The 24,776-nt window shown below is 42.8% G+C and overlaps 2 protein-coding genes across 9 annotated transcripts in view; both read right to left on the reverse strand.

Annotated features, from left to right (window-relative positions):
• Positions 1 to 2,045, reverse strand: part of LOC129814308 (ras-related protein Rab-3A-like) — a 28,848-nt gene extending 26,803 nt beyond the window's left edge. The window contains exon 1 of the mRNA XM_055867354.1: positions 1,936 to 2,045. The gene's annotated coding sequence lies outside the window, so the exon portion shown is untranslated. The remainder of the gene's footprint in view (positions 1 to 1,935) is intronic.
• An 11,811-nt stretch (positions 2,046 to 13,856) lies between these two features.
• Positions 13,857 to 24,776, reverse strand: part of LOC129814311 (cAMP-specific 3',5'-cyclic phosphodiesterase 4D-like) — a 57,297-nt gene continuing 46,377 nt past the window's right edge. For 7 of the 8 annotated variants that reach the window (XM_055867361.1, XM_055867360.1, XM_055867358.1 and 4 more), the window contains 8 exons: positions 20,432 to 20,525; positions 19,771 to 19,955; positions 19,502 to 19,600; positions 19,145 to 19,309; positions 18,900 to 18,999; positions 18,413 to 18,690; positions 17,532 to 17,714; positions 13,857 to 17,392 (listed from right to left, as the gene is read on the reverse strand). In XM_055867361.1, the coding sequence (XP_055723336.1) occupies positions 16,865 to 17,392; positions 17,532 to 17,714; positions 18,413 to 18,690; positions 18,900 to 18,999; positions 19,145 to 19,309; positions 19,502 to 19,600; positions 19,771 to 19,955; positions 20,432 to 20,525 (1,632 nt within the window). In that variant the 3' untranslated portion in view covers positions 13,857 to 16,864. Of the gene's footprint in view, positions 17,393 to 17,531; positions 17,715 to 18,412; positions 18,691 to 18,899; positions 19,000 to 19,144; positions 19,310 to 19,501; positions 19,601 to 19,770; positions 19,956 to 20,431; positions 20,526 to 23,600; positions 23,988 to 24,776 lie in introns of those variants that run through there. The other variant, XM_055867365.1, reaches the window with a different exon arrangement.

Genomic DNA, 24,776 nt, shown 5'->3' on the forward strand with positions numbered 1-24,776 from the left:
TAATAACTTGCGGCTGAATTTGAAAGGGGTTCCTTTGTTATTTTACCGTTCATGTCTTCCATAGAGAATGTCTTGATCTACTTCAAATAAGGTCTGTGTTTCGTGCAGGCTTAAACCGCCTCGACGTTTTGATACCCGTGTAAATCTCACTAGGATAAGGTAACGTTTGTCAACATATTTTCATAAATCCACTCTACAATTTTTTAAAATCTTCGCTTATATTTAGCCAATATTGATCAGAGTTACCTTGTCCTATGGATATCTACACAGGTATAAAATTGGCACGGTGATGTAAGCCTACACGAAACACAGACCTTATTTTAAGTGAATCTAAAAATATTCTATGAAATAAATGAAGGAACCGCTTTTCAGATTTTGCTAGATGGTGTCATGGGAATTATGACTCGCACTTTGGTTGTCAATTCTTACCATGCCCATTATTAAAATAGGATTTCCTGCATATAGAAATTAAAGTTTTTGTTTTCAACATTCATCACAGGTAACTTAAACTCAATTTTTATTCAAACAGTTTAGAGTATTTGTCTCCTAAGCAGACTCTTCAGTATCATTGTCCCTTCAGAGCTGTGTGTGTGTGTATTTATGTATTATATTAAGTTAAAATAAAAAAGTGTTCATTGTTCATTCAGTACTGTTGCAATTGTCATTATTACAAAAATGTTTGTGTGTGTATGATATATATGATTTTTTATTTTTTTTTATTATAAATCGGCCGATTAATCGGTATCGACTTTTTGTCCTCCAATAATCGGTATCGGCATTGAAAAATCATAATCAGTCGTTTTTGATTTAAAACAATTTTATGTGAAGTCGGCGCTCCAGTCCGCAGACACTATTTGCCACTCAATCCCATTGTAAATCGTGGAGTTGAGTTTAATCAGCTAACCTACTTTCAAAAGACATCCCATCTTCCCATCTCTTCCCAAATGTAGGGTATTCCTAAAGGAACGTGTATTGTACATTATTCAATTTCCCCCATCTTCAACAACAGATAGGGGAAAACAGTAAAGTGAGCGTCCCATGTCGTGTCCTGGGATGCTATAGTCTGCCCCCGCATATTATAGTGCGCTTATAACGTTTAACCAGAAATAAACGATACTGCGATAATCTTTATATTATTCACAGTTTAGCAATTCAATAAAAAAAACATTTTGTTATAAACGTAGATAGTTACTGCTTACATTGGTTGGACATTTTAGACACTAAAATCGTTTATGGCACTCCTGTCTTTGCCAACGCACCCGACCAAGATCAACAAGGCGGAAACGTTGCGGCTTAGGCAATCATTGGCTAAACTGGCTAACAAGCTATGGCTGGGTGTCTTGAGAATAGATTTTAGCGCATGTCTAACATTGAATGAACATGCAGTTACATCAGGCGGTTTAACTTGACATTTGCTATAGTCAACGTATGTTGGTAGGTAATTGCATTTGCATGGGTTAGCCGTCTTGGTCACAGGGAGATCAATTAGGCTAAGACCATCTCTTTGGGTCACCACTGTTTCCTAACTAGGTCCAGAAGCTGGTTAAAGGGTACAGGGTCTCGCGCACAATTCAATCAGAAGAAAAAAATAACACTTCTACCCAATAATAGCTGCTCACGGTCATTCAAAAGGACTGTTGCTTTAATGACAAAATGTCGCTATTTTTCGTTTTAAAGACCGCATTGACAGCATAAACATTAGTTCACCAGAAAATACATGTCTCCCTGCAATTAGGCTTAGCTAGCATACTAGGCTATTATTGATGCTAGCGAAGCATCCTTGTCTATATGTCAAATGAAGGTTACTCTTCCTTATTTTGCGACTACATTTGTCCTCCATTATTTGATTTACATCTGCCAACATATTCAAACACTTTCTGGTGCTACTGTTATTTTTTTTAAATGTCTCGCCAGACAATACAGGTTGCGGCTTACCGTGAATTGTCTGTTTTATCTGCAGCTCCGTTGCAGTAGTACCCAGTGTTGCACCTGCAGAAACTAGGGCGTCACTTGCGTTATTCTCACCGAGGGGGCGGGCTCATAGTAGAGCTAGACGACGACTGGCAGTCTGGAGTACCAATCAATACGAAGCATGCTGAGCAACCTGGGGCACTATTCAACCAAACCAGTCAATGTGGAGGAGGAGTTAAGATGGAGCGTCTCTTTTCTACCGGTTTACAGTAGTTATCACAGCCACAAAGTCAAAATCAGCTACATAGTAGAAGTGCAAAAACATATTGGGTTGCCTTAAGGTCTTAATTTAAAGTTAGGGTTAGGGTTAGGCATACTATTAGCAGTGTGGTAAAGGTTAGGGTTAGGTTTAAAATACAATTTTAAGAAGATAAATTAGAAATAGGCGGGGTTTATGACGTTGTAGCTGTGGTAACTAGTGATGACACTAGTGATGACACTCTTCACAGGCTCTCTTTCCATTTCCTCTGAAAACCGGAGCATCCAGGTTGTTGGGAACTTGGCCACTGAGGTATAATGCCTTGATCACACCTATTGTGTTTTCACGCAGCCTCATCTAGATATGTGTGCAACAAAAGTTCAACATTCACCTTCTGCTACCATTTCGGTCAAGCCTATGCATATGCATACACTACTGGTCAACAGTTTAAGACCACCTACTCATTCAAGGGTTTTTCTTTATTTTACTGTTTTCTACATTGTAGAATAATAGTGAAGACATCAAAACTATGAAAGAACACATATGGAATCATGCAGTAACCAAAAAAGTAAAACAAATCAAAATATATTTTATATTCTTCAAATAGCCACCCTTTGCCTTGATAACAGCTTTGCACACTCTGCATTCTGTCAACCAGCTTCATGAAATAGACACCTGGAATGCATTTCAATTAACAGGTGTGCCTTCTTAAGTTAATTTGTGGAATTTCTTTCCTTCTTACTGCGGTTGAGCCAGTCAGTTATGTTGTGACAAGGTAGGGGGGTATACAGAAGATAGCCTTATTTGGTAAAAGACCAAATCCATATTAAGGCAAGAACAGCTCAAATAAGGAAAAAGAAACGACAGTCCACCATTACCTTAAGACATGAAGGTCAGTCAATACGGAACATTTCAAGAACTTTGAAAGCTTCTTCAAGTGCAGTCGCAAAAACATCAAGCGCTATGATGAAACTGGCTCTCATGAGGACCGCCACAGGAATGGAAGACCCAGAGTTACCTCTGCTGCAGAGGATAAGTTCATTAGATTTACCAGCCTCAGAAATTGCAGCCCAAATAAATGCTTCACACAGTTCAAGTAACAGACTCATCGCAATATCAACTGTTCAGAGGAGACTGCGTGAATCAGGCCTTCATGGTTGATTTGCTGCAAAGAAACCCCTATTAAAGGACACCAATAATAAGAAGAGACTTGGGCCAAGAAACACGAGCAATGGACATTAGACCGATGGAAATTTGTACTTTGGTCTGGAGTCCAAATTGGAGATTTTTGGTTCCAACCGTGTCTTTATGAGACACAGTGTGGGTGAACGGATGATCTCCGCATGTGTATTTCCCACCATAAAACATGGAGGAGGAGGTGTTATTGTGTGGTGCTGCTTTGCTGGTGACCCTGTCTGTGATTTATTTAGAATTCAAGGCACACTTAACCAGCATGGTTACCACAGCATTCTGCAGCGTTACGTCATCCCATCTGGTTTGCACTTAGTGGGACTATCATTTGTTTTTCAACAGGACAATGACCAAACACACCTCCAGGCTTTGTAAGGGCTATTTTACCAAGAGGGAGAGTGATGGAGTGCTGTATCAGATGACCTGACCTCCACAATCCCCCGACCTCAACCCAATTGAGATGGTTTGGGATGAGTTGGACCGCATAGTGAAGGAAAAGCAGCTAACAAGTGCTCAGCATATGTGGGAACTCCTTCAAGACTGTTGGAAAAGCATTCCAGGCAAAGCTGGTTGAGAGAATGCCAAGAGTGTGCAAAGCTGTCATCAAGGCAAAGGGTGGCTATTTGAAGAACATATAACATATTTTGATTTGTTTAACACTTTTTTGGTTACTACATGATTCCATATGTGTTATTTCATAGTTTTGATGTCTTCACTATTATTCTACAATGTAGAAAATAGTAAAAATAAAGAAAAACCCTTGAATGAGTAGGTGTTCTAAAAACTTTTAACCGGTAGTGTACGTTCGATTAATCCAACGTATGCACCACACAGAACGCACTGCAACTGCCTCTGCAACGCAATTCTGCAAGGCAAACTCAGCGTAACCTTGAAAAGTAATGTACTTTTGGTGTACCAAAATGCCATTACGCTGTCGGTGTGATCGAGGAGTAGGAAGAACTGGACTGCATCCAAGATGTCTGCCCGTTGTTTTCAAGGTAATCTACTCACGTTTGCGGGTTCATGGAACATCTATATCCATCAGTGGAGGTTCCTCATAGGAGGAAGGGGAGGACCATCCTCCTCAGTGAATTTCAGAAAAATACAAATAGTGAAACATATAAAAAGTTATAATTTTTAGATAAAGCTGTACTAAATATGTTCACGTCACCAAATAATTGATTAAAACACACTGTTTTGCAATGAAGGTCTACAGTAGTCTCAACAGCACTCTGTAGGGTAGCACCATGGTGTAGCCGGAGGACAGCTAGTTTCCATCTTTCCCCTTCCATAGACAGTAATTATGACAACTTCCAAAGGACGTCTTCCAACCTATCAGGGGACTTGCAGCATGAACTGACATGTTGTCCACCCAATCAAAGGATCAGAGAATGAATCTAGTACTGAAAGCATAAGTTAATGAGGTGAGTAGATGACCACAAAGCGAGGTAAAGAAATTCGTTGAACAGTTTTGAACAATTACCAGCGAGAGAGGATTTTTTTTCACGTTCACTTACTTAACTAGCGAATGCAGCTAGCTAGTTTGGCCTACTCAAACAACCGGCTCAAACAGAGAGGAATGCTATGTTAGCTAGCTTGCTGGCTATGGCTATACAACACTGGAACTCTTCCAAGTCATGGTAAGCTTTTGGTTTTATAAATGTAATGCCATCGGGGGCCGCCGGTGTAACTGCTGAACTGCTTGCTGCTGACTGTACACTGTACTGCATGATTGTAGTGGGTCTGTAATGTGTTAGATCTAGTAGCTATGTTGACTATGACGTTAATATGGTGACAGCGATGTAGGCTGTGTGTAGAGATTAGCGGTTATTATATGAAGGTTTGGCTTGGAAAGGTTTTTTCGCTTGGTCACAGACAGCTAATGTGTTGTGCACTGAAGTCCACAAGCGAAGGTAAAAGGTGAGAGGAGGAGAGTTCGTAGATGTGAGAAGGAATTATACAACCATCAAAGGGATTGTGCTGTTTGTATGTGGCTACTATAAAAGTGAACTGTGTTTGCGTGTGATCAGGGGTGTATTCATTCCGCCGATTCTGTTGAAAATAGTTTCTTAAACATAGGCAGACGGAACGAAACAGGGATAAACATATCTGAATTTGTCCAGTAGAATAGAATAAAACTTTATTGTCCATCCAGGATGCATATATTTCTTTGGCATCACATTCCATTAAAAGGATCACATATACATATTCTCACATCACACACATGTAAACCATTCAGTCCATCATACTGCATACACTAAAAACATATACGTAGAACATTGATACATTCACTCACAATGCACTGGATTGACATATACCAATATAACCAATATAATTTACTTTGAGTTTAGTAGTCCAACAACACAAGGAACAAATTGTTTTAACACGTTCTTCTTGGCCATGGGCATTCTGAAGCGCCGGCCAGAGGGAAGACTCTCGAGCTGACAATAACAGCCAGTAACCTTCTTTTTGGTTGCCTTGTGGAACAGACTGCTCAAATGTGCCTGTGGTCGACCAATTACTTTGCTGGCTGTGTTTACTATTTTGGTCAGTTTGCTTTTGCTCCTCAGGCTCAGATTACCATACCAGACTGTCATATTGAACGTGAGGGTGCTCTCCACCAAGTTGCTGTAGACCCTCTCCAGAACATGATGGCTGACCCCAAACCCCTTTAATTTCCTGATTAAAAACAGGCATTGGCTTGCTTTAAAAGAAATACAGTCTGTATTCTCTGAGCTAGTCAGCGCAGACCTTCAGTACTTTTCCCCGTAGTCCGTCTGGGTCTGGTGCTTTGTGTGGCTTAATATGTGACAAGCATGAGGCCACCTCGTTCTCTGTTATCTGGACAGGAGAGGATTTGTGGATACTCTCACATATGTGTTTACATTTGTCAAATCTTCCATAAAAACAGTTAAGGTCAGCCTCCCGAGAGGCGCAGCTTCACTACAGACCCAAGTTCGATCCCGGGCTGTGCCACAGCCGGCCGCGGCCAGGGGACCCATGAGGTAGAGGCACAATTGGCCCAGCGTCGTCCGGGTTATGGGAGGGTTTGGCTGGCCGGAAGGCCCTTGTCCCATCGCGCTCTAGTGAGTCCTGACCCGGCTTCACTACAGACCCTGGTCCGATCCCGGGCTGTGTCACAGCTTTCCGCGACTGGGAGACCCATGAGGCAGCGCACAATTGGCCCAGCATCGTCCGGGTTAGGAGAGGGTTTGACCGGCCGGGATGTCCTTGTCCCATTGCGCTCTAGCGACTCCTGTGGCGGGTCGGGTGCATGCACGCTGACACGGTTTCCAATTGTACGGTGTTTCCTCCGACACATTGGTGCGGCTGGCTTCCAAGTTTAGCAAGCAGTGTGTCAAGAAGCAGTGCGGCTAGGCAGGGTCGTATTTCGAAGGACGCATGGCTCTCAACCTTTTTTTTCCTTTTTTTCCCCCCTAAGGGTTGTATCAGCTTAATATTGCGGGAAGAATGTTGCTTCCATCAATGTAATTGTCTGCATCATTTCCAATCCCCCATATAATTTTTGGGTAAAAATATCCATATACATACATACACGCATGCATACATATACACATAAATACATACGCATGCCTATATAGACATAAATACTTTTGGGGGAATATACCTTTATTATTCCCCGCAAACCCTACCACCCTTCCCCCAATTGGAGTAAACCAATAAACACTTAGGCTTCTACCTTCAGTTTACACATCTTATACACATTTTACAGACACAATCTATTTTACAATAGTTATATTTTGTTTGTTTTTAGTCCTTCCTCTATTTCTGATGTCCATCCAGTTTGATTTCTATTTGTAACTGTGCTATTTCACAAAAGTTCTGAACATATATACATTTTACAGATCCCGTATGTTTCACATTGGTTATCTTGTTATTAGTCCCACCCTTCAGCTCCATTCAATCCCTCCCATTCCTTCCTCCAACACATTGGTGCGGCTGGCTTCCAAGTTTAGCAAGCAGTGTGTCAAGAAGCAGTGCGGCTTGGCAGGGTCGTATTTCGAAGGATGCATTGCTCTCAACCTTCGCCTCTACCGAGTCCGTATGGGAGTTGCAGCGATGGGACAATACTGTAACTACCAATTGGATATCACGAAATTGGGGAGAAAAAGAGGGTAAACATTTTGAAAAAAATAATACAGTTAAGGTCATTTACAAAGGATGAACTTGTATTGTTCTCCTTTCTCTTCTCTTCCCATCATTGTCTTGGATTGCCTGTACAGAACTTCTGCTGTCCTTTTTTTAAGCTTTCCACCTTTTGGACCTGAATTAATTTTCATTCTCCTTTACAGCATCAGTATCTCCTTTCAGGAAAGCAAAATTCCGTTCATTGAGGCACATTTGTCAAGTCCTTAGACAGCCATGGGCTTGTTGTGGGGTAATACTCGGACAGTTTTTGTGTTTAATGACAGTCTACTCACAGAACTGGATGTTTGATTTTGTCGTTCTGTCTGTCAACTCGTGGGGAATCCTGCACGAGTCAGAGAACACCTCCCAGTCTGTGACGTCAAGCGATCCTTGAGCTCCTCCCTGCTCTCCTCTGACATACCTGAATGATTTCTCTATAGGTTTCTCGCGTAGATCTCTGTAGGAGATGGATAACGTTATGGTCTGATTTCCCGATGGATGCTCTGCACACTGCCGTGTATGCGTCCTCTACGTTGCCATAACACTGGTCCAGGATGCGAGTTGGACAGGTGACACACTTTTGCAGAGTGGGGAGGTGCGCGGAGATGGAGAGCGTATTAAAATCCCCAGGCGCAAATACTGACTGGTCAACTAATGGTGAAAGTGCAGCAATGAAACAGTATGTAAACAGCAGGGTCTATATAGTTAGATCCAGGCACATAGACCAGAATAATGATAATCTGTACAAATTCGCGTGGTAGATAGACTAGTTTGAATGACACGACGAGAATCTCATAGTCTCTGGTGCCCACTTGTTCAGTCACATCCCACTTGTTCAGTCACACTTGTTCAAATAATACTTGCGTGGCCCAAGTATTATCTACAAAGATACATAGCCACCCACCAATTGATTTATGTGATGTTGTTTTGTCTCGATCTGCTCTAATAACAGCGCATCCATCAATGTTCACATCAATATAGTTCTGCTTGAAACACGTTTCTGTAAAGCAGATTAAATCACTTTGTCTAAAGTCCTACTTTGTCTAAAGTCCTCTTCACATTAAGCACTTGCCGCTAACTCATCCAGTTTATTATTTAGTGACCTCACATTTGACAGAGTAATCACCCGGAGCGGGTGACGGTTTCCCCGCCTCCGTAGTCTGTTCCTAACACCACCTCTTCAGCCTCGCTTCTTCTTAGTTTCACTTTTTGACTTTGTAGAACAACCATCAGGCAAAGTAATGCTGTTTTCGAGAGTGTGAGCTTTATCTCGAAAAGAAAGCCGAAACTCACAGGAGTAGGGGATGGTGGTTGATTTACTCACTGAATCCATACAACCTCCGGTATAGATTGTACAATTTTGTGCATATTGTAAGAAATTGTATTAGATATTGGTAACTTGTTTTAACAACTTCTCAACATTACCTATAAGTTGACACAACATACACACCCCCTCTTTCTCTTGGACATATGCTGGACACATAGGACATATACACGGCACCCACAATTCCCCTCCCCCATGACAATCACACAGACACACCCAACCCATGGTTGGACCTCAGGACAAAGAACTCTCAGGAACCAATGGAACGTGGACACCAGGCCTGATCAGGACTACCCAAGACCCAGATCGACCAATCGGAAGGCCGGACTCGCAGATCTACCTACTTTGCTTGTTGTCTATATAGTACTGAACAATTCTGGAAACTCCCTCTTTTTCCGGACGATTCACTAGGAGTCAAACTGAAAGAGCCTTGCTGCAAGATTTTACTAAGATATCTTTACATGTAATTAAACGGCCTTATTATAAAATTATCCACCTCGTCCTATTGTCTCCTCTTGTTCTCCTGTCAACAGTAAACGTTTTATTAACAATATTACAGCGATTAGGATTGAGAAAGTCACACACACCATGTACAATCCACTTTCAAATTTGCGACCCACATGGACTCTCGTTTGCAACTATTGAACTAATGATTATGTTAGCTAGCTGGCTATGGCTATCCAACACTATGGCTATCCAACACATTCAATGAATGTGTCACAATTTCTCTCGACCTTGTTAGGATTTATGTTTATGCACTATAGCCTGTTAGCATATTGTTTGAAGATGAATATTGTTTTGTTACACACACACACACAAACAATACAGATGGGTGTGTGTGTAGGTGTGTAAGGACTGACCAACACAGGCCATAAAAGCTGTGGTCAGTCTGGAGAGGGGAGGGGTGCATCACTCTAGGCCAACCAGGGAGGTTGGGAGACTGTTCAGTACCATATTAGGAGTTGTTTGAGTGAAGAATCAAGGGGAGACACTAGACGGAGCTAATCTACCCAGCAACCAGATGTGGACAAAGGAAAGCGCCAAGGGGCTTGGACAAGTCCGGGTGCCCCCAAAGGCGGAGCAAGAGTCTAAACCGTGCTCAGCCTCTACTAGGATAGGCCAACTGGACGAGTTGGAACTAAAAATGTCATAGTATAAGAACTGCTTTTTGAGTACATTCCACAGTTCCCTGGTCTACCCTGCGCGGAGATACAGTGAACCCGTATATATGAAAATTGCATTTACCATTTATCGTTTGAGTTTAATTAAAATACTTAAAATATATTCGGTGACTCTGAATCACATTTTGTCCTGATGCCAGATTTGAACTGACGTGAATCTCTTTCAACCCGTGCACCTACTTGTAAACGTTCATTCATATGCTAGGTTGTAGCAACCTCATGATGGGTATAGAGTTCCACATAATGTTTACATACCCTACATTACCCATCTCATATGTATATGTATATACTGTACTCTATATCATCTACTGCATCTTGCCATCTTTATGTAATACATGTACCACTAGCCACTTTAAACTATGCCACTTTATGTTTACATACCCTACAGTACTCATCTCATATGTATATACCGTACTCTATACCATCTACTGCATCTTGCCTATGCCGTTCTGTACCATCACTCATTCATATATCTTTATGTACATATTCTTTATCCCTTTACACTTGCGTGTATAAGGTAGTAGTTGTGGAATTGTTAGGTTAGATTACTTGTTGTTATTACTGCATTGTCGGAACTAGAAACACAAGCATTTCGCTACACTCGCATTAACATCTGCTAACCATGTGTATGTGACTAATAAAATTTGATTTGATTTGATTTGAGAAAATGTGGGTACCATGTAGTAGCCTAAACCTATCAATGTTACATTGAGCTGGGTGAATGGAATATGAATGACAGTCATCCAATATGCTGTAATAAAATCTAATTGTATTGGTCACATACACGTGTTTAGCAGATGTTATTGTGCGTGTAGCGAAATGCTTGTGCTTCTAGTTCAGACAGTGCAGCAATATCAAACAAGTAATATCTAACAATTTTACAACATATACCCAATATACACAAATCTAAGTAAAGGAATGGAATGAAGAATATATAAATATTTAGACAAGCAATGCCAGAGTGGCATAGACTAAGATACAGTAGAAAGTATAGAATGCAGAATATACATATGAGATGAGTAATGCAAGATATTTCAACATTATTAAAGTGACATTATTAAATTTACTAGTGTTCCATTTACTAAAGTGGCCAATGATTTCAAGTTTGTGTATAGTCAGCAGCCTCTCTGTGCTAGTGATGGCTATTTAACAGTCTGATGGCCTTGAGATAGAAGCTGTTTTTCAGTCTCTCTGTCCCCGCTTTGATGCACCTGTACTGACCTCACCTTCTGGATGATAGCGGGGTGAACAGGCAGTGGCTCGGGTGATTGTTGTCCTTGATGATCTTTTTGGCATTCCTGTGACATCGGGTGCTGTAGGTGTCCTGGAGGGCAGGTAGTTTGCCCCCGGTGATGCATTGTGCAGACCGCACCACCCTCTGGAAAGCCCTGTTGTTGTGGGCGGTGCAGTTGCTGTACCAGGTGATGATACAGCAAGACAGGATGCTCTCAATTGTGCATCTGTAAAAGTTTGTGAGGGTTTTAGGTTACAAGCCAAATTTCTTCAGCCTCCTGAGGTTGAAGGGGCGCTGTTGCGCCTTCTTCACCACACTGTCTGTGTGGGTGGAACATGTCAGTTTGTCAGTGACATGTACACCGAGGAACTTAAAACTTTCCACCTTCTCAACTGCTGTCCCGTCGATGTGGATAGGGGAGTGATCCCTCTGCTGTTTCCTGAAGTCCCCAATCATGTCCTTTTGATTTGTTGACATTGTGTGGTTATTTTCCTTGCACCACACTCCCAGAGCCCTCACCTCCTCCCTGTAGGCTGTCTCGTCGTGGTTGGTAATCAAGCCTACTACTGTTGTGTTGTCTACATGCTTGTCTGCATGCTTGGCCGCGTGGCCAAGCATGCAGACAAGCATGTAGACAACACAACAGTCATGGGTGAACAGGGAGTACAGGAGGGGGCGGAGCACGCACCCTTGTGGGGCCCCAGTGTTGAGGATCAGTGAAGTGGAGATGTTGTTTCCTACCTTCACCACCTGGGGATGGTCTGTCAGGAAGTGCAGGACCCAATTGCACAGGGCGGGGTTTAGACCCAGGGCGTCAAGCTTAATGATGAGCTTGGAGGGTACTATGGTTTTGAATGCTGAGCTACAGTTGAAGTCATAAGTTTACATACACTTAGGTTGGAGTCATTAAAACTCGTTTTTCAACCACTCCACAAATTTCTTGTTAACAAACTATAGTTTTGGCAAGTAAGTTAGGACATCTGCTTTGTGAATGACACAAGTCATTTTTCCAACAATTGTTTACAGACAGATTATTTAATAGGCTATTTAATAGGCTGATTGACATAATTTGAGTCAATTGTATGTGTACCTGTGGATGTATTTCAAAGCTTACCTTCAAACTCAGTGCCTCTTTGCTTGACATCATGGGGGAAATCAAAAGAAATCAGCCAAGACGTCAGAGAAAAAATGTAGACCTCCACAAGTCTGGTTCATCCTTGGGAGCAATTTCCAAATGCCTGAAGGTACCACATTCATGTGTACAAGCAATAGTATGCAAGTATAAACACCATGGGACTATGCAGCCGTCATACCGCTCAGGAAGGAGACGCGTTCTGTCTCCTAGAGATTAACGTACTTTGGTGCGAAAAGTGCAAATCAATCCCAGAACAACAGCAAAGGACCTTGTGAAGATGCTGGAGGAAACAGGTACAAAAGTATCTATAGGACACTCACCAAGGAAGAAGTCACTGCTCCAAAACCGCCATTAAAAGCCACACTACGGTTTGCAACTGCACATGGGGACAAAGATTGAACTTTTTGGAGAAATGTCCTCTGGTCTGATGAAACAAAATAGAACTGTTTGGCCATAATGACCACCGTTATGTTTTGAGGAAAAAGGGGGGTGGGCGCTTGCAAGCCGAAGAACACCATCCCAACCATGATGCACGGGGGTGGCAGCATCATGTTGTGGGGGTGTTTTAGTGCAGGAGGGACTGGTGCACTTCACAAAATAGATGGCATCATGAGGGAGGAAAATGATGTGGATATATTGAAGCAACATCTCAAGACATCAGTCAGGAAGTTAAAGCTTGGTCGCAAATGGGTCTTCCAAATTGACAATGACCCCAAGCATACTTCCAAAGTTGTGGCAAATGGCTTAAGGCCAACAAAGTCAAGGTATTGCAGTGGCCATCACAAAGCCCTGACCTCAAGCCTATAGAAAATGTGTGGGCATAACTGAAAAAGCATGTGCGAGCAAGGAGGCCTACAAACCTGATCAAGTTACACCCGCTCTCTCAGGAGGAATGGGCCAAAAATCACCCAATTTATTTTGAGAAGCTTGTGGAAGGCTACCCGAAACGTTTACCCAAGTTAAACAATTTCAAGGCAATGCTACCAAATATTAATTGAGTGTATGTAAACTTGTGACCCACTGGGAATGTGATGAAAGAAATAAAAGCTGAAATAAATAAATTCTCTCTACTATTATTCTGACATTTCACATTCTTAAAATAAAGTGGTGATCCTAACTGACCTAAGACAGGGAATTTTTACTCAGATTAAATGTCAGGAATTGTGAAAAACTGAGTTTAAATGTATTTGGCTAAGATGTAAGTAAACGTCCGACTTCAACTGTACATCACTGGGCCCAACCCATCGCCCCACTGATAGCTCCTGATTCAATTATTTTCCCATCTATCCTTTGCTAGTATGACTGTAGTCAACATAAATATGTTTTTATTTAGAATGATTGTGTAAACAATTTCCTATTGAAATACACTTAGATGACATAATGTAATCCGAATTCAGTGTCATTGGGAAAAAAACATGCGTATTATTGTAGAATTCCATGGTCAACATTATTTCCAATAAGCATCCATGATGTCAAAGGCATGAAGACTCCTTTATTGAAAAGGTGGACAGGCGTACAGTAACAGTAAGCGCTTAGAAACCCGTAGTAAACAGTTGTGTTTGGATTGTCGAGACTGTAGGCAGGTGTTCTGGGCCAAGTTTCCCAAAAGCATCATAAGGCTAAGTTCAATGTAGCCTTGAGATGCTTTTGGGAAACCGGGACCTGGTCAGGAGAGAAACATAGGAACAGAGTGTCTGAAACTGGGATCTCCTACTCTACTGATGTTATCCAGAAAATCCTGAAAGTTTGAGTATTTTTCCTTTCTTTAATGGCAGACATAGGGAAACTAAAACATTTGGTTGAGTACTGTAGTTGAAATCTGTCCCATTTTTCTTCTTCTCCCAAAGCTCGGAAGGTAGCTACAAATAAATACTCCGCCTCCGACAAAGTCTATAGTTCTTCATTTCGGACATATATATAGAAATAATAAATAAACTGTACACAAAGCATTGTGAGGAAAGTATACAAAACAATAAATGAAATATACAAAACAATAAATGTTAGACAGTCATTGCAAGGGCTGGTGAAAAAATGTTGCATGGCAGCTGAGGAAGGCAGAAAGGCTTGCTTGAGTTCTTGACTGTATGTGCTCCTTAGCTACGTTATGCATGACACTGGTTTCTCTCCACCTTATATCAAATCTATGCTGCAAGAAAACATATGCAAATATAAGGCTCCAGAAAGTCTCATTTCTAGATCTTTCGTAAAAACACAACATAAATTTACTCCACGATGGCGGTTCAATGTTTGTGTTTCGTCCACAGATGAGTTTATCTTAGTTACTTGAAAACTCTCCTTATGAATCTTGCAGCAAAAAAAAATCGTGTATCTTTATCAAAATATATTGTGGTTAGTTACAAAAAGGTTCAATTCCATAAGCTAACAAGTCCCCTATTTCAGCTGCAGTGGTCCAGCCTGTGCTGTGAATCAATTGTAATAATCAGGCCGTATAATACCAGAATACAGACAGAAAACTAACGTGGATTCGTCAAGTTACATTACACTCAACTGTGCTGGACGTGCAGAGACTTGTGAAAGTACCATACAGAGTGCTTTGGTTTCTTTACAAATTCAATTCAACAAAACGTCCAACCATTCAAACATACCACTTCTTTAAGACAAGTACAGTTATCAGGGGATTATTGTTCTGAAACCGAAAACCTACTGGACAGAACGAGTACACAGGGAGGGCGACATGATCAACAATGCTGTCAGTCAGTCATTGATGGAAATTAGCTAGGGGCAAAATGGAAATTACAGTACAAATTGTGTCATGCTTGCTTGGCACTTGTACTGTCATTGGCTTTGTCCCTGTGAAGAGCAGAATATTGACCAATGACAAAGGGAAAGGGGGGAAAACATTCTGGCACAGAGAACTGGCCCATGACAGAATTGCGCTTGAGTGGCACATCTTTCACACATCTCTGAAATAGTTTGGCAAATATTACAACTTACACATTTTCTTCACAAACCCAGATGACATAGTACATGCTACCAATGTATCTTATTTAGTAATTCAACTGGTTGAAAATGTGACCAGTGGTGATGTTACCTGTGGAAAACGTGAGACCTACTGTATTGTAACAACAATAATGGACTTGAAAGGACATTGTCCACAGACCTACTGTCAAACAGTTCTTATCTTAGTCCAGGTTCCCCTAAAAAACAACCAGTTCTCCTAATGTGCCAGGCTATGTAAGTGCTGGTTACACCTTCCTCCAATGTGTTCATGGATTGGCACAAGCCCTTTCAAGCAGGATATTGGCTGTGAGTTAAATTGTAAAGTGCTAAAAGTGGAGGCAGACTGATGAAAATGAGTGCCGTAATAAGGTTAGTGATAAACACACATTTACAGCATAAAGCAGTATGTATACACTTTGAGTGACTTCCAATAAATAAAATCATACAGAAAAGGGTTAATTCTTAACTGAAGTCCTTGTTTTGGGTACAATAAAACCATAGCTAAACCCAATCCAATTAACCTAACTATAGTCAATTTACAGTAGGTATGGGCATTTTCAATGCCTTGAATTGTATTACACGGGCTGACTTCAATTCCGAATTTCAACACTGGGAGGCGCCAGGTGCAAACAGCATAGCTTTGTCTTACTTTTATGCCCCTATAACGACTGGCTCAGGGTTGGTTTTGTAGGTGTACACGTAACAGTTCAGGTTAGGACTGTGTGAGGAAGAACTGACCCTAAACCAGTTGTTAAGAGTTTGTAATGCTGCTGCTGCTTCAGTCAATCTTAGCACAATACCCCTTGCGAGGCACCTAGTAGCAGTTGCAACAGTGGTACCCAAAAAGTATTGTTGCTGCATTTTAAACAATCTCTTCCTCAAACCATTCTGAAGGCCTGCTCTGTACTTTGTCCTTTGTGGTACATATCTGGTAAGGTCTGCAAAGGACTTGAATAAAATATCAAATCATCAACAGTTGTAAAGGCAGGCAAACATTGCCATTGGCCAAATTCCTGTTTATTGCGCTGTTTGGCATAAAGTCTCAAAATATTTGATGGTGTTTGTTGTTACTAAGTTCAAAGCGCCGTCAATTGTTTCAAGCGGTCATAAGTAGTATAAAGGAAGACGTGTCCCCGCAAAATTCCTCGCTCCTTCGTCGTAGACCTGGCTGTCAAAACAGGATGGTTGGTTATCTCAGCGTCTCTGAAAAACGTAAGCCAAACACGGTGACGCATGTTCAACTCCGAAACATATCGGTAAAACACAAAAGACCAGCTCAAAAGCACGGGTTTCCTGTTCTCTGCAACCTAACAAATAGGAACTGTGGGTCTCTCGTCTCTCCAGTGCAAGGTGACTGCTGTGTAAGTGCAGACTTCCTGAACGCACCCCCTTTACGTTCTCTACCTCAGCTTTGTCCTGCCATTCAGTCCAAAGAAGCCAAAGATGTGGGGTAAAGGGTTCAGGGGAGGCACAGACAATCAACAACAAAAAACGAACAAAAAAGAACATTGCACTGGTGTTATGTACCTAGCCTGAAGCGCCTCACACCGGCATTACCTTCTTGGTCATGTTCTTTGTCTTCGGCTGCCTCCTTTTCTGGGTCAGAGTCGGTGGACAAAGTCGTGCCACCGAGATTGAGGACAGAGGTGGCCATTTTGGAAAGCCCCTGATAGTGTGGGTGAGCAGTGGCAGACACGGAATGGAGTCTGCTGTCCGGGTCAGTTCTAGAAGGCTCTGCCCCAGTGCTACTGTACCCCTCCTCCTCTTCTGGGGGGCTCTCTGTATCGGACTCGCCTTCCTCCTCTAGGGTCAGCTCAAACTGGAATTTGTCTCCGATGGAAGATCCACCCACTCCGGCCCCCATGGCTCCCCCAGGCAGGCCCACCTTGTCCTGGGCCTCGGGGGTAGGCGATGGGCTGTGGGGGATCATGCTCTGGTACCACTCACGGTTGTCCTCTAGCGTGTCTAGGATCTCCTGGGCGTCGGGATGGACCAGGTCGGCCCACGTCTCCCATAGAGGATGAACAATGTAGTCTATGAAGCCTACCTGGAGGGGAAGAGGAATATATTCATTGACATATTTGCCAGAGAGGCAGACCTTTCCGAAACAGACAGCGTATGTCTCTCTATGCATGTGTACATAGTGTGTATCTGTGTCTCTGTGCTTGTGTGTGTCGTAACCGTACCTGGTTCTTCTCGATGGAGGCGTTGTGTTTGTCACACATGGGGCTGATCTCCATGCCCTTGTCCCTCTCCCTGTCCCCCTGGGTGAAGAACTCCACCATGATGCGGTCGGTCCACTGGCGGTACAGCTCCAGGGGTTTGGTGGGGTTACTGAGGTCAGCACAGTGAACCATGTTCTGGAGGACCTGGAGAAACCCAAAACCACTTCTTATTGAGCATTGAGGAATGAAACGGCCATAGAATCATATCAGTCAATCAATCCAATCTATTTTATAAAGCCCTTTTTACATCAACAGTTGTCACAAAGTGCTTTGTACAGAAACACAGCCCCAAAAAAACTAAGATCAAGCAATGCAGATGTAGAAGCACGGGGGCTAGGAAAAACTCCCTAGAAAGACAGGAACCTAGAAAGGAACCAGGATCCGAGGGGTGGCCCAGTCCATTTCTGGATGTGCTGGGTGGAGATTTTGAGAGTAGATACCCATTAAGGCCAAATCGTTCTTCAAGATGTTCAAAAGTTCATAGATGACCATAAGGGTCAAATAGTAATCACAGTGAGGGTGCAACAAGTCAGCACCTCAGGAGTAAATGTCTGTTGGCTTTTCATATCTGAGCATTCAGAGGTCGAAACAGCAGGTGCGGTGATATGACAGTAATATGTTCCCAATGGTTCAGTTGGTTGGAGCATGGTGCTGTCAGTTTAGGCAAATGTTTTGGGGTTCAATTCCTGAATATGCCAAATACACTGAATGAATGGGTTAACTGTAAGATGCTTGAGATGAAAGTGTCAGCCAAAATGGCCATATTATCATCTAATTCACATCAGTTATGCTGAATACGAATCCCTGCTAAGAGAATGAATGGGATTCTTTCGAAGTCTAACCTGGATGCGATCTCCATAGTTGTCCAGCAGCAGCACTCCAGAGCTGGTCACTTTCTTGGTCTCCACCATGGTCTTCAGGTCCGCCAGCAGGTTCATGTGTTTGGACATGTCTGTGGCTAACACCATGTCTATGACCATCTTGCGTAGGGACTGTCTCTGTTTCTTGCTGAGGTTCTGGAAGATGTCACAGTTGTTCTCCTGCAGCAGCTTGAAGCCCACAGCCAGGTGGTGGTTCTCCAGGACTGACACGTCATTATACATCAGGGCCAGCTCTGAGTCTGAACGGACACACAGGAGAGAATGGAACAGTGTTGTACAGACAAAGACAGATATATACGCACACACACAAAGAGAGATATTCTACAGCAGGGGGTCTCAAACTGGTGGCGTGCGGGCTATATGTGGCCCGTGAATTGATTTTAATGTGGACACACAAAGGATTCCAAGATTTGAAACATCTACATCCTAGTGCCCCATGTGAACTCACTGGTGTTGATGAGGAACTGGTTGGACACCCCCGGATGGTCCACATCATGTATAGCACTGGCAAACAGAGCAGCCAAGATCTCCAAGTCAGTGAACACAGCCTGCAGAGATGGGAGAAACACAGGGATGTTAATGCAGGTAAATACTGTATGTGTGTGGGACTCATACATAGACGTAACAACAATACAGTATTAAAAATACAGTATTGTCAGTTTCTAGCTAAAAAGTTGTATTGTATTGACGCACCTCCAGGGCGGGGGTGGAGAGAAGAACGTGGGTGGACTGGACCACGTCTGCAGCATGGATGTTGTTGTGGTAGGCCACGTCGTGGTGGTAGTGGTCCTCCAGGGTCATCATGAAGGTGATGAAGGTGTCTGCAGGGATCTTGAAGGACTTCCGCAGCTCTCGCTCCTATAGAGGAAACATAGAAGGGGGAAAAAACAAAATTGTCATTATTAGAGAGAGACTACTTAATTAGAGATCATTCTATTTAGAGAAATGTCATTTGAATCATATGAAACACACTTTTTATCCTTCAAGACAACAGTGACATCATCTAAGTTTCCCAAACAGTATCTTTGTGGACGCAGATGGATGACATACCTGGAAAATGGAATACATCGCCACCGTCAGTGGACGATTCGCAGAATATTCAGATATTTTGAAAATATCCACACCCCATTGGTTGATCTCTTCTAACTCCTGCCAGATGGAAAAACATTTCAGTTAGAAAGAACAACAGATCCTTTACCCCCAAAATGTGCTGGGGACTACTAGATCCTGTCATAAGTGACAACTTGTGACAGAACAGAACCCCAAAAGGGAGGTATGTTCTAGTTAAATCGTCAGAAAAGAAGGGTTGTGTAGACTACCTTGGCAAGGAGGCTCTCCTGACTGGAAGGGACCCCGAAGCGGGGAATGCTGGAGGGGGCCACACTGGGGATCAGGATAGGCTTCTTTACCCCCACGATCTGGGACATGGGGCGCTTCTTCTTGTCCGTCTTCTCCTTCTTCTCCTTGGTGGGCGGAGACATGATCTCCATGTCGTGTTGCTTTTCTGTGGTACGGACAGACACGGCGCGTTATTACACATTGACACCGTGATAACCATAGGTTCAGAATGGTTGTCTATTGAAACTAGGGCTGGTGCCACTTTACATTGAGTTGAAGTGCCACAGATATCATGTGGTTACATGGAATTATATTGTATTGGTGTAATGACATGTCACTACTATACAATACATATACATTAGTAACTATTAGGTCCACATTACAGGTCTCTACTAGCACAGTCAGTCAGTGAAGGCTTGTGGGGAGAGAGAGAGAGAGAGCGAGAGAGAGAGAGAGAGAGAGAGAGCGAGAGAGAGAGAGAGCGAGAGAGAGAGAGAGAGAGAGAGAGAGAGAGAGAGAGAGAGAGAGAGAGAGAGAGAGAGAGAGAGAGAGAGAGAGAGAGAGAGAGAGAGAGAGAGAGAGAGAGAGAGAGAGAGAGAGAGAGAGAGAGAGAGAGAGAGAGAGAGAGAGAGAGAGACGTACCTAGGAAGGTGCTGGAGATGAACTCTGACACCTGGTTCCCTGATCTGCTGGTCTCTGATAGCTGAGTAAGCTCCCTGTTCAGCATCCTCTTGAACTGGGGAGACAAACAACAACACAACACACTGCATCACTCTGACTGTACCAATATACTTTCTACTATAGACAGTAGACATACACATGGTAGGCACATGTACAGTACACTATGAGACATTTAGTAGTATGCAGTAAATGGTGTGTCACTTGCTGACCAACCACAGCTGAAATAATGCACTCTTAGAAAAAAAGGTGCTATCTAGAACCTAAAATTGGTTTCTCTGGCTTTCCCCATAGGAGAACCCTTTGAAGATCCCCTTTTGGTTCCATAAGAACTACTTCCACAGAGGGCTCTACATGGAACCCAAAAGGGTTCTACCTGGAACCAAAAAGGATTCTCCTATGGGGACACCCGAAGAACCCTTTTGGAACGCTGTATGTAACCTTTTCTGAGTATGTCCTTCTGCAAGACTATGTAGCTGGCATTAACTTTTCTACTGAAGTGGATGAGAAAAGCACATTGTCTTTCTGAGATGCAGGGTCCTCTTCTCTATAAATATACACTATCTATACAAAAGTATGTGGACACCCCTTCAAATTAGTGGATTCGGCTATTTCAGCCACACCCGTTACTGAAAGGTGTATAAAATCGAGCACACCGCCAAGCAATCTCCATAGACAAACATTGGCAGTAGAATGGCCTTACTGAAGAGCTCAGTGACTTCCATCGTGGCACCGTCATAGGATGCCACCTTTCCAACAAGTCAATTTGTCAAATTACTGCCCTGCTAGAGCTGCCCCGGTCAACTGTAAGTGTTGTTATTGTGCCGTGGAAACGTCTAGGAGCAACAATGGCTCAGCCGCGAATGGTAGGCCACACAAGCTCACAGGACAAGACCGCCGAGTGCTGAAGCGCATAACGTGTAAACATCGTCTGTCCTCGGTTGCAACACTCACCACCAAGTTCCAAACTGCCTCTGGAAGCAACGTCAGCACACAATGACATTCTAGATGATTCTGTGCTTCCAACTTTGTGGCAACAGTTTGGGGAAGGCCCTTTCCTGTTTCGGCATGACAATGCCCCCGTGCACAAAACAAAGCCCGTACAGAAATGGTTTGTCGAGATCAGTGTGGAAAAACTTGACTGGCCTTCACAAAGCCCTGTCCTCAACCCAATCAAATGGGATGAATTGGAACGCCGACTGAGAGCCCGGCATAATCGGCCAACATTATTGCCCGACCTCACTAATACTCTTGTGGCTGAATGGAAGCAAGTCCCCTCAGCAATGTTCCTACATCTAGTGGAAAGCCTTCCCAGAAGAGTGGAGGCTGTTATAGCAGCAATGGGGGGGGGGACCAACTCCATATTAATGGCCATGATTTTGGAATGAGATGTTCGACGAGCACGTGTCCACATACTTTTTGTACCTCAAAGTCTGTTCAAGAACGTTCTGGGGAAATGTACAAACCGCTCCGCAACGTAGCAAACGTTCAAGGGAACTGAATGCACCTCAGTATGTAGGCAAACTAGTTTCAGGCGTTTCTTTCACCCCTGCTACGTTAGGTGGGCCCTAGGCTGCTCAGCAAGAGTAAACAGTCTTGATTGGTACTCCGGACTGCCAGTCATCATCTAGCTCTAGTATGAGCCCGCCCCCTCGGTGACAGTCAATCAAGTGACGCTTTAGTTTCATGTAGTGTACCTTCATTGTTCCCTGTGCTACACAAGGATAATAGAGTTTCCCCTGTCTGAAACAGCGACAGTCTGCTCTGAAGATGCACACCCACAGATATATATACAGTGGGCTCCAAAAGTATTGGGAGAGTGACGCATTTTTAGTTCTTTTGACTCTACTCCAGCACTTTGGATTTGAAATGATGCAATGACTATGAGTTTAATTTGAGGGTATTTTCATCCATATTGGTTGAAGCGTTTAGAAATTACAGCACTTTTTGTGTATGCAGTCCCCCCATTGTGTCATTTTGGAGTCACTTTTATTGTAAATAAGATTAGAATATGTTTCTAAATAATTCTACATTCATGTGGATGCTACCATGATGAGTGAGAAAGTTAGACTCACAAATATCATAACCCCAAGACATGCTAACTTCTCACCATTACAATAACAGGGGAGGTTAGCATTTTTGAGGGGGTGTGATATTTGTGATTCTGTAACTTTCTCACTCATCATTATTCACGATTCATTCAGGACTATCCGTAATCATGGTAGCATCCACATTAATGTAGAAGTGTTCAGAAACATATTCTTATTTACAATTAAAGTCAATCCAAAATGACACAATACATGATTTACCATTAATTTCTATTGGGCAAAGTTGTACTACTTTAACAGGCTTATAAATGAATTTGTCCCAATACTTTAGGTCCCCTAAAATGGAGGGACTACGTACAAAAAGAGCTGTAATTTCTAAACAGTTCACCCGATATAGACAAAAATACCCTAAGTCTGCATTTTAACCTCAGTCATTGTGTCATTTCAAATCCAAAGTGCTGGAGTACAGAGCCAAAACAACATGTGTCTCTGTCCCAGTACTTTTGGAGTTCACTTTATATGGGTCATTCTACAGAAGTGGTGCAAATTGGGGGTTGGAAGAAAAAAAAGAATCCCATTCGTATAGTATTTTCCCCAAACTTTCAGCACACATCTTCGTCAGGTAGACATATAGAGTATAATCTATGACTTTGTACTGTATTCATTTAACAATATATTTGCTATTGCCTTGGATTAAATTAGAACATACCATGATGTAAATAAATGTTTGGAGATTGAACTTTTTTAATATTTTTAATTGCGTTTTTGAGATGGGACTGCAATTTGCACCACTTCTGTAGAATCAACCATATGTGAGACACGCACACTTCTTACACACACACACACACAAAGATAAAGGGACACATCTGCATGCACATACATGAATGGACTTTATGGACTCACTCCACGCTCATGCACTCCTGGAAGCACACACACACACACACACACACACACACACTCATACACATACACATGCCCACACACACACGCTGCAAAGACAGCATCACTTCCCAACTAACTGCAAAGAACTCTGCAAACAAGAACACCTGTACTACACACGTGCATCCCAGCCTATCCCATCTTACCTCAATGTACATCCTCGACACAAAAAACAAGTAATTGACTTTGGGCATTTCAGCACCAAATAAATCATGGAGTAGAAAGAAATGAATTAAAGACCAGATTCCTTCCTCTAGCTACTGTACTGTGTTTACGGTCCCTGGTACTGTACAAGCAGAACACACTCCGTGCTCCTGTCCTGCTTGCCTGAACTCCACAATTCCACTGCAAGCAGACAGTCCACAAGAAAGCCTTTATCCACACGCTACAGGAATGGGCAAAGATAAGAGTTTGCTCGCAAAAGGAAGCGCGAAAGCCAGGGTGAGGATGCGGGGTGCTGGGGAGCATGGCCGAGAAACAACTCCTGCCTCTCTCCCTCAGCAGCACTATTCTGCCTGCTCTGTGTGTAAACTCCCAACCCCCCCCCTTCCATATTGCCCAAAGGAAGGAGCCGTTCGGTGGCCTGCTGCATCAGAGGCTGGAACAGGGGGACAGAGCTCATTGGCCCATGGTAGAGGAGACAGGTGGGGGCTGGTTGGGTTGGAGGCGGGGGGTTGAGGCTGCACCATATGCACCAAGTTTGAAGATGATGTGAGGGAGCCCGATGCCTTGAATGGCTGAGGTATTTATTTCACATATATGTACTGCATTGCTAGTACTGACATGATGACGATGACGCTGTGAGGAAAGAGAAAATCCTCATAGGGAAATGGGAGAATAGGATGATTTGGCATGATACGCAACATGCTGTAGTATCATTATCATATTATAAATGTACAAATCCTAGATATTTGCAGAAAGCAGAATAGAAAATCCATTATTTTAGAAAATAAATTATATTTTCAGAAATCCATTGCACATTATACACTGAACTAAAATAAATGCAAGAATTTCAAAGATTTTACTGAGTTACAGTTCATATAAATTCATATGGCCCTAATCTATGACTTTCACATGACTGGGAATACAGATGCATTTGTTGGTCACAGATACCTTAAAAAAAAGGTAGGGGCGTGTATCAGAAAACCAGTCAGTATCTGGTGTGACCACCATTTGCCTCATGCAGCGCGACATCTCCTTCGTGTAGCGTTGATCAGGCTGGTGATTGTGGCCTGTGGAAAGTTGTCCTACTCTTCAATTTTCAATGGCTTTTCAATGGCTGCGCGATGTTGCTGGATATTGGCGGGAACTGGAACACGAGG

Source organism: Salvelinus fontinalis, chromosome 17 (assembly GCF_029448725.1).
Source record: "Salvelinus fontinalis isolate EN_2023a chromosome 17, ASM2944872v1, whole genome shotgun sequence".
NCBI classification, from domain to species: domain Eukaryota; kingdom Metazoa; phylum Chordata; class Actinopteri; order Salmoniformes; family Salmonidae; genus Salvelinus; species Salvelinus fontinalis.